Source organism: Leopardus geoffroyi, chromosome B4 (assembly GCF_018350155.1).
Source record: "Leopardus geoffroyi isolate Oge1 chromosome B4, O.geoffroyi_Oge1_pat1.0, whole genome shotgun sequence".
Taxonomy (NCBI): domain Eukaryota; kingdom Metazoa; phylum Chordata; class Mammalia; order Carnivora; family Felidae; genus Leopardus; species Leopardus geoffroyi.
This window is the reverse complement of record NC_059341.1, coordinates 120,408,178-120,425,734: the sequence shown is the minus strand read 5'-3', so window position 1 is coordinate 120,425,734 and position 17,557 is coordinate 120,408,178. Positions and strand designations below refer to the sequence as shown.

General features: G+C 38.9%; 1 protein-coding gene across 18 annotated transcripts in view; it reads left to right on the top strand.

Annotated features, from left to right (window-relative positions):
* The window catches only part of ANKS1B (ankyrin repeat and sterile alpha motif domain containing 1B), a 1,079,650-nt gene that overhangs the window by 761,915 nt on the left and 300,178 nt on the right, over window positions 1–17,557 (top strand). For all 18 annotated transcript variants that reach the window (XR_006709127.1, XR_006709126.1, XM_045464947.1 and 15 more), the window contains exon 16: window positions 344–442. Coding sequence is in view for 16 of the 18 variants with exons in the window: in XM_045464947.1 (XP_045320903.1) it covers window positions 344–442 (99 nt within the window). In the remaining 2 variants the exon portion in view is untranslated. The remainder of the gene's footprint in view (window positions 1–343; window positions 443–17,557) is intronic.

Sequence of the window (17,557 nt, the reverse complement as noted above, 5' to 3'; positions counted from 1 at the left end):
ATAGGCAGATCACTGATGATCCTAAACAGCAGCTCTTCCTAGAAGCATTTACATTCTTCCAGGAACAGAGTTTGAAGCCACAGGAATGAATCCCCAATGCAGATAACCCAACCATAAATAGTAAGTCATGAGAGCATTTCTGGGGGGAAGGAAGCTTTCCCAGAACCTTCAACTCAGTCACATAGGTGACCTCTTACTTGCCCTCACCCTCACTGAAGAATGACTGTTTTGTATGTAAAAATCAGATCACTTGTTGGTTATTTTTCTCTGCATTAAATAAATCATTATTTACCCATAGTAAAAATGCCTGAATTAACTTGTAACATTTCTGGCTTTGTTTCAGGGAAGTAATGTTATGGAAGATCAGGATTTATTGGAAATTGGAATACTTAATTCTGGGCACAGACAAAGAATTCTACAGGCAATCCAGCTCCTTCCAAAGGTAAGCAATGCTTTCTTACCCTGTCCCTATGTACAGCAGTTTTGAGTCCAGATGTGCAAGGGTTATTAGTACTTAGGACAACATTTCTACATTTTGATGCAACTCCCAAAAGCAGTTCTTATTAGGTCCAGCCAAACATTCAGACTCACAAGACTACTATGGGCCATTCTTGGCTTTAGGTTTACCAGAAGGATGTCACAGAGGAAACTCCACTGACCATCAGGGCACCTTCAGAGTTTCTCTTCAGTGAGAGTCCTTTATATTGGTACAAACATCAATACAGGCCTCTCAGGTGACAGCTCAGGTACAAGAAGACAAGATCAATATTGGATGAGTGTGAGAATGGTCCTGGATTTGAAGTGTCATGTCCCATAAGAGGCAATATCTCTTGTACAATTCTGTAAACTTAGCCTCCAGAGGCAAGGAATCTACCTAATTATAAGTGTCATCACTCAAGAAAGACCAAAGTATCACATCCCCATCAGGTATTTATAGTTCATGTATAAATCCTCCCAGTCAAGATGCAATTTGCCAACCAAGGTGGCATTTTAACTGTAAGCACTGTTACCTAGCAACAGAGTTGACCTTCTGTTTCCAGATAAGGTTTCATAGGAGCCTAAAGCAAGAGGTAGGATCCTAGCACTGGTCTGCAAGATATGTAGGACTTTAACTGATAAGGAAAGGGAAAATGTTTCAGGGGTCAGCAGAAATCATATAAATACAAATATAAATTGCAAGGAGTATTAGGAGAATAGCGATACTGTGTGATTTAAAATGCAATGGGATTTGCACAACAATGTGAATGTCCTCAATCATTGCCACTAAATTGTACACTTAAAAATGGTTAAGGGGGTAAATTTTATGTTTTATTATTTCACCACAGTTTAATAATTTTTAAAAAAAGAAAAAAAATCCAGTGTAATTAAAACAGAGAGTAGAGAGTATAGTCAGAGATAAAGCAGTAAAAGTAGGTTGGGTTAGTTTGTGTCAGGCTAAGGAATTTGAAATTTGTTCTGTAGACACTAGGGAACAGACATGACTGGACTGCTTTAGGCCAGTCAATTTGGGAGGCAGTATACAACAGGAATTAGAAGGAGGAAAAGTTGAAGTTGGGTCAACCAGCTGGGAAAAGATTCAGGGGGCAAGACTGAAAGCAGATGAGCAGTAATACTTACACCTAGATATAAGAATTTACATACTTTGTATTCTCCTCTGCTCTTTTCCTTCCTAATGAGGCTATAATTTCTCAGAATGAGAAAGATACATATTAACCACTGTTTCTAAGGAAGTGATCTGATGAAATTTGCCAACTGACAGTGAACTGAGTTTCTACTGATAGAAAGTTAACACTTTTGCAAATTTAAGGAAAGTTAAGCATACAAAGGAGTTGTATCATACAATATTCTACAGTAAAAGGAAAACAATAAAGCGACCTTAGAACTAATTCCAAAAGTAATTCTTATAAGCGTATTGTTCACCTCACTACTTTTGTATCTTAAAATATTACTTCCTCAGCAAGTTGCTCCTCATTCTCTACAAGGACTTCGGCACTACTGTATCCCCGACACCCAGTCCAGTGTGCAGTGCATCATAAGCACTCAATAAACTAAGTGACTACCCCCTTGTCACAATGCTACCCATCATTTAAAGTTCAGTTCAAGTAGCTCCATATCACTTCCTTTGTGAAACTTCCCCTAAAAGGGAACCAATCCTCTCACATTGGTAATTATCACCCTAGTCCAAACCAACCACCTCTAACTGGACTAGCATGATGGGTTCTAATCTATCATCTCTAAATTAGACTACTGGAGTCAATTTCTCATTGGTTCTCTCTAGCTTGGATAATTAATTCATAGACACCTAATCTCTGTACTAGTTACCTTTCTTATGACTCTACATTTGAATTTCCACACAGCATCCAGAATGATCCTTCTCCTTCTCAAATGTAAATCAGATCATGCCACACCCTGTTTAAAATATCCAATGGATTCCCTTCTCACTTAGAATAAAATCCTTATCGTAGCCTACAGAAGTCAATAGGATCTGGCCCGTTCCCACCTCTATGACCTCATCTCTCACTCTCCTATTTCCCTAAACTCTAGTTATGTGGCTTCTTCTTGTTCCAGAATATACCAAGCTCATTTTTGCCTCAAGCCCTTTCCATACTGGTCTCTGTCTGGAAAGCTTTTTATTCAGATTTTCACACTTGCTCCTATACATCATCAAACCTCTATTCAGCTACGATCTCCTCACGGAGACTTTCAGACCTCAAAGTCACACTCCTCACGTACTATCACTGTCCTTCCCATTGCCCTGCATTAGTTTCTCCATGGCACCTATGGCTATCCAAAGTTACATTATTTATTTGTTTGTTTTTTCCTTATTTTTCATCTCTCTCCCAAAATTCAGGACCCATGAACTTAGGGACCTTGACTCTCTTGTTCCCTTCTATATACCCAGCCCTAGAACAGTGCCAATAACATCTAGGTGGTCAAAAAAAAAAAAAAAAGTTTGTAGAAGGCAGGAATACACTGCTGTCTCTTTCCTCGGATATTCGATGGCTCTATGCCTGTCCTGAAGGTACTAATAACACTCTACCACTTCTGACGTTAGAAACATCCTGAAGGCAGAGACAGTGTCGCATCCATCCGTGAATTTCCCAGTGTTCTTAGCCCAGTACATGTGCATTAGCAGAGTGAAAGAATGAGTGACTGACTGAATGAATATATTCCTCATGGTATTCAAATATACATTTTTCCAAATCAGTGTGCTCAATAAGATATATCTGTAATAGTGTACAGGCCATTTGATAATGAGAAACAGAAGAACCTGAACCCAGAATTATTTGGAGAATAAATGGAGTGTTTATTTTTAAGACAGAATATCATTCCCATTAGAGAAAACAATGTAACCGAAACAATACAAAATTAAGCTTTTATCAAGAGGCTGATGCGAAAGTGCTTACCATGCACCCAAATGAGTAGAGAATATATAAAAACATCCACACACGTGTTCAGCAGCACAAACAGAATGTTATAATGCTACAAATTGATGCTTTGCCTTCTTAGGTAATGAGCCCAATCTTCAGATGGTTAATAGTGTAATTTTACTGCCAGCACATTCATTTGCATTCACTCTAACTTTGCGCTGCTGCAAAAGGGACACAATGTCTCTTTGTTGTGTTTATGCAATTTTAGTGTTCAGAGTATCTGTTCTTCATCTGTCACGAAAAATATTCCATGATTGCTACCTGAAATCCTTTAATTAACATATTGTGTTTTGGAATCCGTGAGATTGTTCCTAAACAGAGAAAAGGTGGTTTGCTAAATGCAATCTTGATCTGTTAGCACACTTCCAAGCATGTTTTTTCATGCTTTATTTGTATTTGTTGTTTCAAGTTTCAAAGACAAAAGTTTATTCCTTTGGTAATAGTGCTTTTTCTTTCCTGTATCTTTTTTAATATTGAAATATTGGCCAGTGCAAAGGTCTGCATGTTCTCGAGTGCATTTGATACATCAAACACATGGAAAGTATTCCAGTGTTCTAAGCGCAGACATAGCAAGAGCAGTAAGCACACTAATTCCTCTCTTCCACTCATTATTTCCCTCTGTCTTTTATAATGCTTGACCTTTAGTAGCAAAGCTTAATTATCCAGTTTCACCCAATATCCACTTTCCTCACCAACCCCAGTTCAGTCTTTTCGTAGGTCTAAAAGTTTCCCAGGACTTCTGAAGATCAAATTTCACCCTTTTTCTCTTTTTAAGAAAGGAACCATAACATGAGAATGTGACTTACTTTTCACTCTCCTAGAAACTGTAAGCATATTAGACTTTTTCTGTCCCCTAGACTTGGGGAAATTATCTGATTATTTATTTTGCAACACATAATTTACCTTCTCCTAGGTAAGAATTCCATGTGACCAAGTATTTGGATAATCCTCTAAAAACCTTTTAAAAAGGCATAATGTCTTTTGTCCTTTGACAATATAACACTTGGAAGTCAGGAATTCAAAAGCACTTTCATTTTAAAGGTTTACAAGACTGTGTCAAAGCCCATATTATGTCAGCTGTCTTAATCTCTGTCATCCTGAATCAAATGTATTCTTGGCACACTAGCAAATTTTATGTCACCTGCCCACTTCTTTTTCAATATTTCCTTTCCTGATATTTTTATGTTTTTTATCTTTTGGATGTTTTGAGTAGTTGTTTATACTCACTATCCCCCCCCCTTTTTTTTGCTCCCATTAATTTTTCAACCTTCTTGGGTCTAACTAGTTCCTCTGCTACCACTGCACACAACCAGTGCTAAGGTTACCAGTAGGGAAGAAAGTCCATATACCCCCTTCCACCTTCACTTGCTTTAGCTGTAGTAGATTCTCATACTCCTGTTAACTGTCTTATTGTTGTCTTTTGGCTTCTCCAATATCTGGTTATCTTCATGCATCTCTGACACTCCCTCTCCTCTCCTGTGCATTTTCCTCAGTTAAATGTTGGAGTTCCTCAAAACTCCCAACTCAACAATATTGTGACTGGTAAATGTTGTTATCACAGGACTCTTGATCATAGTACATTTTCTGATAGTCACTGTTTGGTTCATCATTGCCATAGCCTACTTCTACTTTACAGCATAACAAATATTTAACATTTCAGCTGCTCATTATCTCTCAGTTCAGTTCAATTTAACCAGTATTTGTTGGGCTACATATTTTCAATTATTTTTTCATGAATGACCCTGAACACCTCTGGTTGGACTAAAAAACACCTTTCCTATCTTCATTTTAAGATTTTCGTTAAAAAAAAAAAACAACAGAGTTATCTGTTATTTCAATAGAAAAACAAGATTCTGTGCTAGTTATCTATTGCTATATAACAAATTACCCAAACCTTAGTGGCATATAAAAACAACATTTATTATTTCAGAGTTTCTGTGGGCCAAGAATCCAGGAGCTGCATAACTGGGTCCTTGGTTCTGGGTCTCTCACAGAGCTATAGTCATCTCAAGACCCAAGTGGGAGGGTCCCACTGCCTAGCTCACTCTTGTGGTTGTAGGCAAGTTTCTGTTCCTCAAGGGTTTTTGGACAGAAGTCTTAACACTTCACAAGCTGTTGGCCTCTGTCAATTCCTGTCATATAGGCCTCACCATAAAGTATCTCACAATGGGCATCTGGTTCCAACAGTACAGCAAGTGAAAGGACAAGAGAGGGCTAGGGAGATGGAAGTCACGGTCTTTGGAACATGCCATCCTTTTGCCATATTCTATTCATGAGAACCAAGTCACTAGATTAAGCCCACATACAAGAGGAAGTGTTTACAGATGCTGTAAATACCTGGAGGTGAGATCACTGGGGGACCACATCAGAAGACTGCTCACTGCAAATATACTTTATACTGATCCACTTCTGATCCACTTTACAGTCTAGTTTCCATGTCTACATTTGTGGTTAAAGTGGAATAACCCATCAGTAATAACAACAAAAAAAGATTCTTTTATTTCCATGGGCCATCTTTTTTTTATATTTGTTTGTTTCTTTGTTTATTAAATGCTTATTTTTTATTATTTTTTATTTTTTAATATAATTTATCTTCATGGGGCTGTGATATTCACAGTTAGATGATTTAGAAGCCACATTTGCAATTGCCTCTCAAAAAAGAGACACATGTCTCTGGTCTGTAGAGTCAAGTGTGAAATAGCATCATACAATCATACACAAATCAGAGACCTTGGAGATGAGATGAATACACATAAAGACTTCACAATCTAAACAACACTAATCTAAGTGATAACACACAAATCAGAAGTCCCACAAAACATTATAAATTCTTAAAACATGTTTAGTCTTTATTGATGCCTCACCACTGAAAGGAGCATATTTCCATCTATATTAGGAAAGTGAATTGGTCAAAGTCTATTGGACAAGACGTTAAGGATGTTAGCAAACACATTTTTTAAATTTATTTTGAAACAGAGAGAGAGAGAGAGCAGAGTAGGGGCAGAGAGAGAATCCCAAGCAGGCTCTGTGCTGTCAGTGCAGAGCCCAAGGCAGGGCTCAGTTTCACAACCTGTGAGATCATGCATGACCTGAGCTGAAATCAAAAGTTGGACACCACCCAGGTGCCCCACATTTTTAAAAACAACCAAAGCTAGAAGTAAAAGGGACCATGTAACCTTAAGCCTGATCAGAACAAATAGAAAAAGGCAACAGTTGACCAAAGAAACCAACCAAACAAACAAACAAACCAAAAAAAAACAAAACAAAAAAACAAAAAAACAAAAACAGCTGGTGAGCAGGACTGTAGAGATAAACTGGCAGGGACTGAGAACTCAAGCACTTTTAAGGACAGGACATAGGGAGTGCTAGAAACTGTGGCGAAATAGAGAACACAAGCCCTGTCCCCCCCCAAAAAATACTAGGTTTTTCCCCCGACTTTATAAATAAAACAAAGCACTGGGGACCAAAGTTGGTTATAGCTGTTACAATGGATTCACAGGTTATTTCAGATATCAAGAGAAGTATTATGGATGTGACATTATCTCAGTTTGGCTTCCTGTCCAAAACTGTTCTCTTAAAGACTCTAGTTCTTTCAAGCTCCTTAAAATTCATAGGTGTGTTAATTCTAGTCTTGATGGTTGATGAAGATGTGTATAAGCTTTAGGGAAAAAGTGTTTAACCAGTATAATTTCTTTAGAAGTCTAAAATGGAAGGTTCAGTCTTATTGCCCTGACACTTAGAAAAATGACAGACACTTATTCCTGTTTCCTCTGGTATTTTTCAGAAGGGCAATGACAAAATGTAGGCTGCAGGCACAGAAGCTCTCAAGGTACATTTGACAGGGTAACTTTTCATTCTCCCATGCCATCACTCACTTTCCATCTACCCTCATTCTTTTTACTTGCATTTCTTTGTTTTTGCCAGCTGGCATCTTAAACTTTGTGCCACCCAATATTGAACTACCAGCCTATGAACATCTGGCTGAAAATATACTCTTCAACAAAATCCCACACACATATATGCACCATTAGCATTAGGGGTCTTAACTTAAAGTTAATACACAATTGGACCCAGAGTCTAGAGTATTCTACTTCCTTTAGGTCTGGTGAGATAAACTGTGGTGGTCTGAGGGTCTTTTCAAGGTCTATTTAGTTCTGCAAATGTCTTGTGATTCTGGGACAAACAGATATGCTCACTTAGGTCAGTGTAAAAGCTTACTTACTTCTCAGGAGAAGTGTTGGTGCCATTGGAGAATAGGGAAGGCAGAAAGACTAATTGACCTTAAAGTGAAAAACTTAGGTAATTTGTAGTCTGTAAATCTTAAAGTGAGAGCAAATCATTCAGATCTTTTCTATTATCTCTTAGCCCAGCAACTCTGATGGCCTCTGAAGCATTCTCCTCATGCTTCATGCCTTCTGCTCATACATTGAGCCTGTAACTACTCTGTTCTTCAGGGGTACCTTGGGAGAAGGCATGACTGATGTTCCTCAAGTTCTCTGGGCCCTTTCAAATGACAAAGCCCAGTACATACAGTGTATAAAATAACTATAGCTGTTTGGCCTGGACAGATATCCAAAGAGAAGCTGAATGTGAGAGAAGTGCGATTCTAACATGTTTACCGATGTACCAACATCCTTCTGCAGTTTCAGAAGGCAAAATGACAGCTGCAGTCTTCCTAAGCTAAAGCGGGGAGGTCTTTTAACATTCTCTTTTAAATGGATTTATCTTGGAATAGTTCATTATGTAGACCACAGAGCTAAAATATCATTTTTACTCATAATCCCCCCCAATATTTATAGAGAAAAAGTGGAGGACTTCTGTAAGTAAATAAGTTTTGATCTATTGCCATCCCCAGCAACTGTCATCCTTCAATTTTGAGAAATTCACCCCCATTTAATAAAGAACAATGGCTCCCTTGGAATGATGCCAAAATCAGTAGTAATAGAAGAGAAACTCTAATATCTGGGCACTTTCTCTTCCTTACATAATTCTTCCAAGAAGATCACAATTTAGAGCTGCAAAAGACCTTAAAACATCTAGCTCAATATCTCTCCTGAGTCTTTCACAGGTGAGGAAACCAAGTCTGGGTCATATTAAATGACTTGCCCCAAGGCAGATTGTTTCTAAGTGACAAAAGTGGCACCGAATCCCAAGTGTCTGTATTCATGACAATTGCCTCCTGGGTGAATACTGTGCTCTATCAGAGACCCAAGGCTCTGAGGATGCTTGTGTATCTGGGACAGAAACTGTAAAAGGACAAGAAAGGACCAAATGACTAAACGTAAGAAAAGGAATTATTTATAATATTGGGCTTTTTTTTAAATTTTTTTTTCAACGTTTATTTTTTTGGGGGACAGAGAGAGACAGAGCATGAACGGGGGAGGGGGCAGAGAGAGAGGGAGACACAGAATCGGAAACAGGCTCCAGGCTCCGAGCCATCAGCCCAGAGCCTGACGCGGGGCTCGAACTCCCGGACCGCGAGATCGTGACCTGGCTGAAGTCGGACGCTTAACCGACTGCGCCACCCAGGCGCCCCCTGGGCTTTTTTTTAAGTTTCGTGTTTAAAAGGTAGTTTTTACAACCTCCATACATCACTAAACTCCCTTTTCAAGGGTGGAAGGGAAGGATTGTTCCAGGGACCCAAAAGCTCTAGAAAAGCAGGAAGAAAACAGACATGAAAAAGAAGAAAGGCAGACATAGACCATGTCCACTGTCCAGTGGCCCGTGGGAGTCAAACCACTTGTTTACCCCTGAAGGTGGCCTTAGAAAAGCTTTATAAACAGTAGGCATTGCTGTTTCAAAGAAGGAAAAGCATAATGGAATAAAATAAAATAACTGAAATCATTTATTTTCTTCTTTAATCTGGGTAGAAAGGAAGGAAAGATGGGCAAGATAGAAGGGCACTCTCTAGGGCAATGAAGACACATTTTTAGAGCATTAAGCTCCACGGAGATGACATTTTTATAATAATTGACAGGGAAGCTGCATGGTGTCATGGTTGGGAATATAGCCAGAATCCCCAAGTTTGGTTTTACCTACTTCACCAGGGAGTTGTGAGACTTACGTGAGTCAACATTTATAAAGTACTTAAAATAGACCCTGGTGTATCATATGTGCTATATATATGTTTACTAAATAAAATTTTTTAAAAGACTGAAGTTAAACCATGAAAAAGGTGAGGTTCCTTCATCCCATTAATTGTGTCCAAAAATTACTAGTCCAGGCATACACAACAAGCAGAGTGAGTCTCCTTTTATTCATTCAATAGATATATTATGAAATACCTACCATATAGGTACTGTTCGAGATGTTGAGGATTTGTTGTTAGGAAACAAAACCTACATGGTTACTGTCCCCTTGCAGCTTACATTCTAGAGGGGAGTGCAGACAAAAAGAAGTAAACACACATAATTTCAAGTAATGATAAATGCTATAGAGAAATATTAAAAAGGGAGTAGACAGAGTGAAGAGGATGTTCAAAATTTTGATTGTAGATGGACAAAGTAGGATTCACATCCAGGCAGTTTACCTGAGGTTCTTTACCACCTCACCGTGTTGCCTAAATGCTATATTTCAAAGCACAATACGGGTACTAAGGAGATATTGAAACGACCAAGCTAAACAGTCGAAGTCCAGGGCACCTTCAAGGAACTTGGAATTTGGCAAAAATGTACTCTTAGAAGCTTTTGATTTAACCTAATTTAATCTTAGTTTAGCCACCTTCTACTTGTGTCACTTGGGCAAATTATTAAATTCTCCAGTCCACAGTTTCCTCATCAGTAAAATGGGGATGATAGCAGAACCTACCATGTTAGGTTATTGTGCATTGTAAATTTAAAACTCCTTATGAAGTGCCTGGCATTTAGAGGCACTAAATTAATACTAGTTATGGCTACTGTGTTTGTTCGGTAATGCTCATTAAATTAACAAAACTCAAGGAATTATTGCCATTGCTTTTGCCTGGGTCCACATAGAAACAAAATGGACTCACTTCTTGATATAAGCCTATGCCTAAAAATGCCTATGACGGCATTGCATAGTGGGCTTCCCATTCTTATGGATTTCTCATAAGGGCAGATTATTCATTTTCCAGATAAGAAGAAGGCAAAACTTTCAAATCTGATCATCATTCACTAAATTAATTTTTTTACTATATTTAAGATTATTGTTTAACCCACTAGTAACTAAAAGAAAAAGTGTTTAAAGTCATAACTAGGACCTTCCTATTTAAGAAATTAAGTGAATAAACATAGGGCTGAGAGGGCATCCTGACTGCATCTCTTAGAGGTAACGTAATCAGTTCCCAGCACCACATGGAAAGTGGCAGAGGAGTACATATATATGGAGAGTACCTTGAACAGCAAGAGCTCAATAAAGATACGTGGCATAGAATAATAGCACAGAAGTGAACTGAGAAGCTGAGTGGGCGGAACTTGCCAGTGCAGTTCCATTAAATTGCTAAAGGCATTGTGATTTCGTAGAAAAGCAGAACTATGTAAATTTATAGATGAGATCTAAAAGAACATATCCACCATTTTGAATGAGCCATCTTCCCCCTTACTGTATAATTGAATTAAGTGCTAATTTAATAGTTGAATATAATTTGGCTGTATTTCTTATTTTTGATCAGCAGCACTCAAGTGAGAAGTCTGTGTTCAATTTATATCTGCAAATGCAGTGAGCATCTACTTATGTCTCAGACACAGTGCAAGGAGAAAAAAGTTGAGATTATACAGTATCTGCCTTCAGAGAGATTACAGTCTGGCAAAGGAGGTTGAACCAATATCCAAGTGATTTTAATGCAAAGCAGAGTGTGAACAGCTATACTAGAAGTAAAAATACATGCTCTGAATGTTAAGTGTAAGGGGAGGTCTCTCATGTACAGGAAATCTAGCTCATGGTACTCTGAGCAGAAAGTGACCCGAAGCATTTGCTTACTTGTTCAGGCAGATAGATAGGCTATTTGTTTCTCATTTGTAATAACCATCCTCTGAAATACGGCCAGTGCCATCAATCCAGCTATGAATTTCATCCATCACTTTGCCCTTCAAGCTATAATAAGTCAAATACTACTTCAAACCCTAGCAGTTTTCTATACTCGGCTTCAATGGAGCAGGCTAAACTAGTAACAGAGTTAATATTCTCCCACCCTAAGCTAAGCACTTTTTAATTACCTGGTATTTCTTTGTGATAATTTTCTTTTTTGGCGGTAAATGGGATTTTAGATTTCTATCTTTCGACTTTAGGTTCTAATCTGATGTTTGATCTGTAGATCCGTAGTGAACATGGTAGAACATGGAACATAAGAATCCACGTTCCCCTGGGAGTTTCTAAACATGCTCAGAAAGACACCATAGGCAAACACCTATGTTAATAGCCAACACTTAAACACAAATTTTCTGTGTGCCAGGCACTGTTCTAGGTACTGTTATATTAACTACACATTAACTCATTTAAATCTTAAAATTTATTCTCTTACAGTTGAAGAAACTGTAAGACACAGAAAAGTGAAGTAACATTCCTAAGGTTACACAGTTAGTAAGTGGCAGAGTCGGGATTTGAACCAGGCAGCCTGGCTCCAGAGTCTATGCTTTTAGCTGCTTTCCCCTACTGCTTCTATCACCAGAGTATCACATGTCTGTGCTCTGGGAATAGCCTATCAATGCCTTCACCTTTGAAAAAATGAGTGCCTATTTTCATTACCTCCCACAGATCTAGCATCTTCCATTTTAATGAGTAGAAATTTAACTTTTATTTTTTTAACAAATAACTACTGTTCTTATCAGAGAAAATGAGTGCTCAATAAACTATCAGATTCCTTCTTTCGTGTCTTCAAGAGAAAATGCAGTTTAGCTTTACTTGTTCTATGCATTGATAATGGTATAAATGCTAAATAGATAACTTTAAATGATCTTTAAGCTTATAATTTATAAGCCACAGAGTCCCAACAGGTTAAAAGTCTTTTCTTCAATGCATCACCAGATTTAACCCTCAATTCCTTCTTTACTTAGAGACTATTGCTTGTTGGGAAAAGGTTGTATTTATAGTTTTACTAATACTAAGAGGTAAATGTATTATAGAAATTTTTGAATGTGAAACTCTCTCCACAAAAGTGTAAGAGGTTATTGCATAGATATGGAAAAGATTGATTTCCCTGCCTTTTACCTCTGGGACTCAATTTCATCATCATCTATCAACATTTCTGGTGTCCATTTTTGACAGAGCACTTTTCTAAGTGCTACTGATGTAGATGCAAAGTAACAATTGACCTCACTTCTTAGTATCCCTAGTAAGACTGAGCCAGATGAAAGAGGTCTAGGGCAACTCCAGACACATAATGTATGCAAACACCCACATTCCCAGATGTTCATCAGTGAATCTATGATTCGTACATCCATTCAATCAGTCAGTTCATTTTGGCCCTATGCTAGCTTCGGAGATGAGGATGCAAAAATGGATAACATTTGGTCCCTGCCTCAAGGATTTCTACGTACATTTTGGACACAGATAAATATGTAAAAAGTTAAACTACTGTTTGAGAGGGGAAAGAAGTCCTACTATAGAGGAGGTTAAAGCTAAATACATGAGGGTCAAGGAAGGTTTTCTGGATAGGTAGATGGCACTTGAGCTGAATCTCAAAGAATTAGTATTTTTAGCCAAATAGACCATTGAGTGTGTCAGTCCAGCCAGAAGTTGCTGCCCGTGTTCCTGCTAGGTCTAGAGACAGTAAGGAGAAATGGATGCCCATATTCATCCATTCTCTATCTCTCACTGCATCTCTGTCTCTCTGTCTCCCTCTCTTGTGCATCCATGCTTACTTTCACACACACACACACACACACACACACACACACACACACACACACAAACAGTCACTACCTCCCCCGTATATTAACCCCAAGAGAAATTACAGAAGAGACACTTCCCAAATTTCTCCCATCCACTCAAGATCCTTTTATTTTCTGTAGCTTATAAAAACATTGACACTTAATTTTTTTATATATTCAAATATATACCCAAGGAAATTACATATTCCTGGAAAGAAGGAACCTTAGACCCTTTTACATTTTGATAATGCCTAGGATGATATGACATATATATTTCATGATTAAAAGTTGTTATTGAAATAAATAAATAATAACTATTAGAACTATTGTTAAGAGCTGACTCTACTGGGGGTTCACATGAGTACAGCTGAAAATTCTAAGTCACTTTAATGTCTGGGTCAGTTAAAACTTCTAAACTGACAAAAAAAATCCAAGACAATGAGGCTGGGAACATTTTCATAAGGGCCAAGATATTTTTTTTTGTGACTGCTGTTCTCACCTCAATTGTAGTGAAATAGTTCTTAGATTATTCCCTCACCATAAATATAAAAGGTGTTCTCAGCAACTCAGCCAGGGGTTCAAAATGGGGTTACACTTCTCCGTCTTCTAACCCTTCCTGAAATCCCTCCTACTAATTCATTCTGGGTGTCTCATATCACACATGCACCATTAACCAGACTGCTCACTGACCATGTGGCATCTGCTCTTTTCTGCCTCTCTTGCTCTAGCTTATCACCAAAGCTTGAAGTAGTGCCACCAGGACTTACCAAAAGTGCTCTCAATGCTGTTAATACCCACTGAGGGTGCCAAATCTGCTATTAATGACTGCCAAAGGCTGCTTCATAGCTGCAGGTGCCCAAAGTGTCAAAGGTACTGATGTTTCTGCTGCTGGATACAATGCCCAGTATCTACCCATCAAAAGCACCTTAGCCAGTGCCAACTGAATGTTCTGCCAGTGCCACTGAAGCCTGCCAATGTGGGCACCACCACCAAGTGGCCGGTGCCCAATGGTTGAGGGCACCGATGTCTAAAATATAGCACCATCTCTGCTTGCTGATGAAGTTGTCGGTGCCAATTATGCTGACTCCTTTTGTTCCCAATGTCCCAAAAATGTTCCATGATGCAGCTTTTTTATTGAAGCTTCTTCTTAAGGCTGATCCATTGGAGCTAGGCCAGGGCCTAGTCAGAGCACCAGATCCTGAAATCCATTCGGATTAACGCATTCCCTGTGACACTTGTCTATTGTCCTTTGAATCAAATACATATGCATTGGCCACCTTCTTTGAGCAGAAGAGTCTTTTGAGGACTCTGGATTCCTAATTGAAAGCACACCCGTGCAAGCCCAATCCTGCCAGTTATCCATACATTCCCACACATGATAGATGAACACAGTCCTATTCAAACTGAAATCCATGCACACAGCTGTGGTCATCAAGCTGACAGATTCCCAGTCTGTGTTAGAGAACAAGGAACATTCTATTTTGTGTTTCAGAAAATCATACAGGATCTGACCTCTTCTCATCACCTCTACTCCAGCTCCCTGTCCAAGCCAAGTAATGTCTTGCATTACTTCCAGAGCTTCCCAGCAGGTCTCCCTATTCCTACTCATGCCTCCCTGTGAACGATTCTCAACAAAGCAGCCAGAGTGACTCTACTGAAACAGAAGCTAAACCATGTTATGCATCTGCTCAAATTCTTGGACTGGCTACCTGTTTCTCTCCAAATGAAAGCCAAAGCTTTCCAAGTCCTTCAGAGCTGTACCTTCTCTGGCCCCTGATTACCTCTCTCTGACTTGCTCCCCCCTGCTCTCTTCCTGTACATGCTGCTCTCACCCCTTTGGTTTCCTTGATATTCCTTGAACAGGTACTAGTCTCTAGTCTCACTCCTTCCTGAAGGTCTTTGCCTCACCTGTTTCCTCTGCTTGGAATCTTCTCCCCCTAATTGCCAGCACAACCACTTTACCACCCTTAAATCTTTTTTCAAATCTTGCCTCGTGAGTGAAGCTTTCCCCAACCACCCTGTGTAATTCCACACCTTCCTTACTCCACAGACACTGCAACATATCCAATCCTCCTACTCTACTTTCTCTTTTTTCACAACACATCACTTATTGATTAATTTCCTTATTTATTATGTGTGTTAGTTACCTGTCTCCCCCACTAGAAGGTAAGCCCCATAAGGACTGGCACTTTTATATGTTTTGTTCATTGATGCATCCAGAACAGTACCTAGAATATAGTAGGGATGCTATAAGTATCTGAGTGAATAAATGAATGAATAGATGAGTGGGTGGATGGATGGATGGATGGATGGATAGATGGATAGATGGATGGACAGATGGATGAGTGTATGGTAGGTCCCCAAATTTGTAATTCTGTATTAATTTTTGGCCACCATGTGAATGATATCCTTTGTATTTCCTTACCCAGGCAGAACATAAGTTACTCATTTGTATACTGCTAACTTTGGTTTTATGGCACATTTATCTGTTTGAAGTACTTCAGTGGGTGATGTTATTATGCATATGCCTGGAGGCTCTGAGAAAGGACATGGTTTTTAAATATCAAATAAATAGAATTGGTATTCAGAACATTCATTATTTTCTAAAGACTCAAGTTTGGGGAATTTTTTTTTGTTGAGATGAATAACATGCAAACAGTTTTCCTGACTGATAGTAGCATTTAAAATCTCTGTTTTAAGAGCAAAGCAGTGTGCTACATAACCATTAAATATCTACATGAATGTCAGAAGATATGTACCATCAGAGGAAAAAAAAGTGATCCTGTATCTTTTTCCAAATATAATTCATACACTGGTGGAGCTTGAAAATGTGAATGATGGTGAGCATTGTTCAGCGCCTTACTCTACTTGCAGTAAATCCCCTTCATTTTTAATCTGAGCTTTTGTTTCGTAGAAGAGCTTTGAAGCAAGGAAATACATCAAAATAAATAGTGATGTTTAACAAAAGTATCTAGGGTCAAAATTATCTCCACAAGGATTTTAGAAATGAAAAGATGGTTAAAAAAAAACATGTCCTTTCACTGAATTTTTAAAAAAGCTTTTACAAAAAAACTTCAGAGTTTTAAAACGATTCAATGATATCATTCAACTCCATAACCATGTTTATGGTGTACCGAATGGTGGCTCTCTTGGTCTCTTCACCACAACCCCACAGATCTTACCTGGTGGATAACTGCCAGGTTGTTGGTGATGCTGCTGATAGCAGTTACTCGATGTGTGCATAGAGATGAAGCTGATGAGGCCAATGTCTGGCTGGCAGCACACACACTGCTTGCAAAGCAATAAAGAGATAGTTGTGTAGTTGTTGCTATTGTTGCCATTGTTTTTTCCTAGCATGATTTGTAGAGGTTGTGTGTTTGGGAAGCTTCACTTCTTAAACTTGTGGTGAGTCCAGTGCCTTTGATCAATAGGGGTGCTAGGGGTACCTGGGTGGTTCAGTCAGATAACCGCCCAACTTCTCCTCAAGTCATGATCTCACAGTTCGTGAGTTTGAGCCCCATGTCAGGCTCTGTGCTGACAGCTCAGGGCCTGGAGCCTACTTTGGATTCTGTCTCCCTCTCTCTCTGCCCCTCCCCAGCTCATGCTCTCTCTCTCTCTCTCTCTCTCTCTCTCTCTCTCTCCCTCTCTCTCAAAAATAAGTAAACATTAAAAAAAATTTTTTAATGGGCTGCCCCCTAACCCTGATGGCCAGAGGTAGGACTGGTCTGGCCAATAACATCATTCCCTGAAGTTCACCAGCTTACTATTCTGTGCTACTGGAAGTTGATCACCTCTGTGTCTTGAAAATGGTTTTTAATAACTCATACTTTGTTGTTCATTGCTTCACTTGCAGTTTAGTACACAGTCTAAGGTTTGTCAAAATAAGGGATACCTCAGGCCCTCTCTGGGAAAGACTTTAGTTTGCTTCTTTTATTCCTGAGATAGTAATCAAAGGGCGTTAAGAGACCATCCAAAGCACTTTACCTTTACTCCCCCAAAATGTGGTGCCAAGTAATATCCGGATATCACTCCTACACTGCTCCTGCCCTGTGCCTAAAGCAAGGAGTCTTCAATTGTCTGATTACTCAAGAGACCCCATGTTGGCAAGGCTTAGTTGCTGATGGGAAAAAATATAGACGCTACCATTACATGCAACTGTAAGTGCATGATGACATCCAAATACAATTTGCTTACCTCTGAGGGTTTAAGTTTCTTCCTATTCTTCTATAGAAATTATACCCATAACAGAGCCTGATTCTAAACAAAGGGACTGCAAGCCACAGATTTGTACGTGTTACA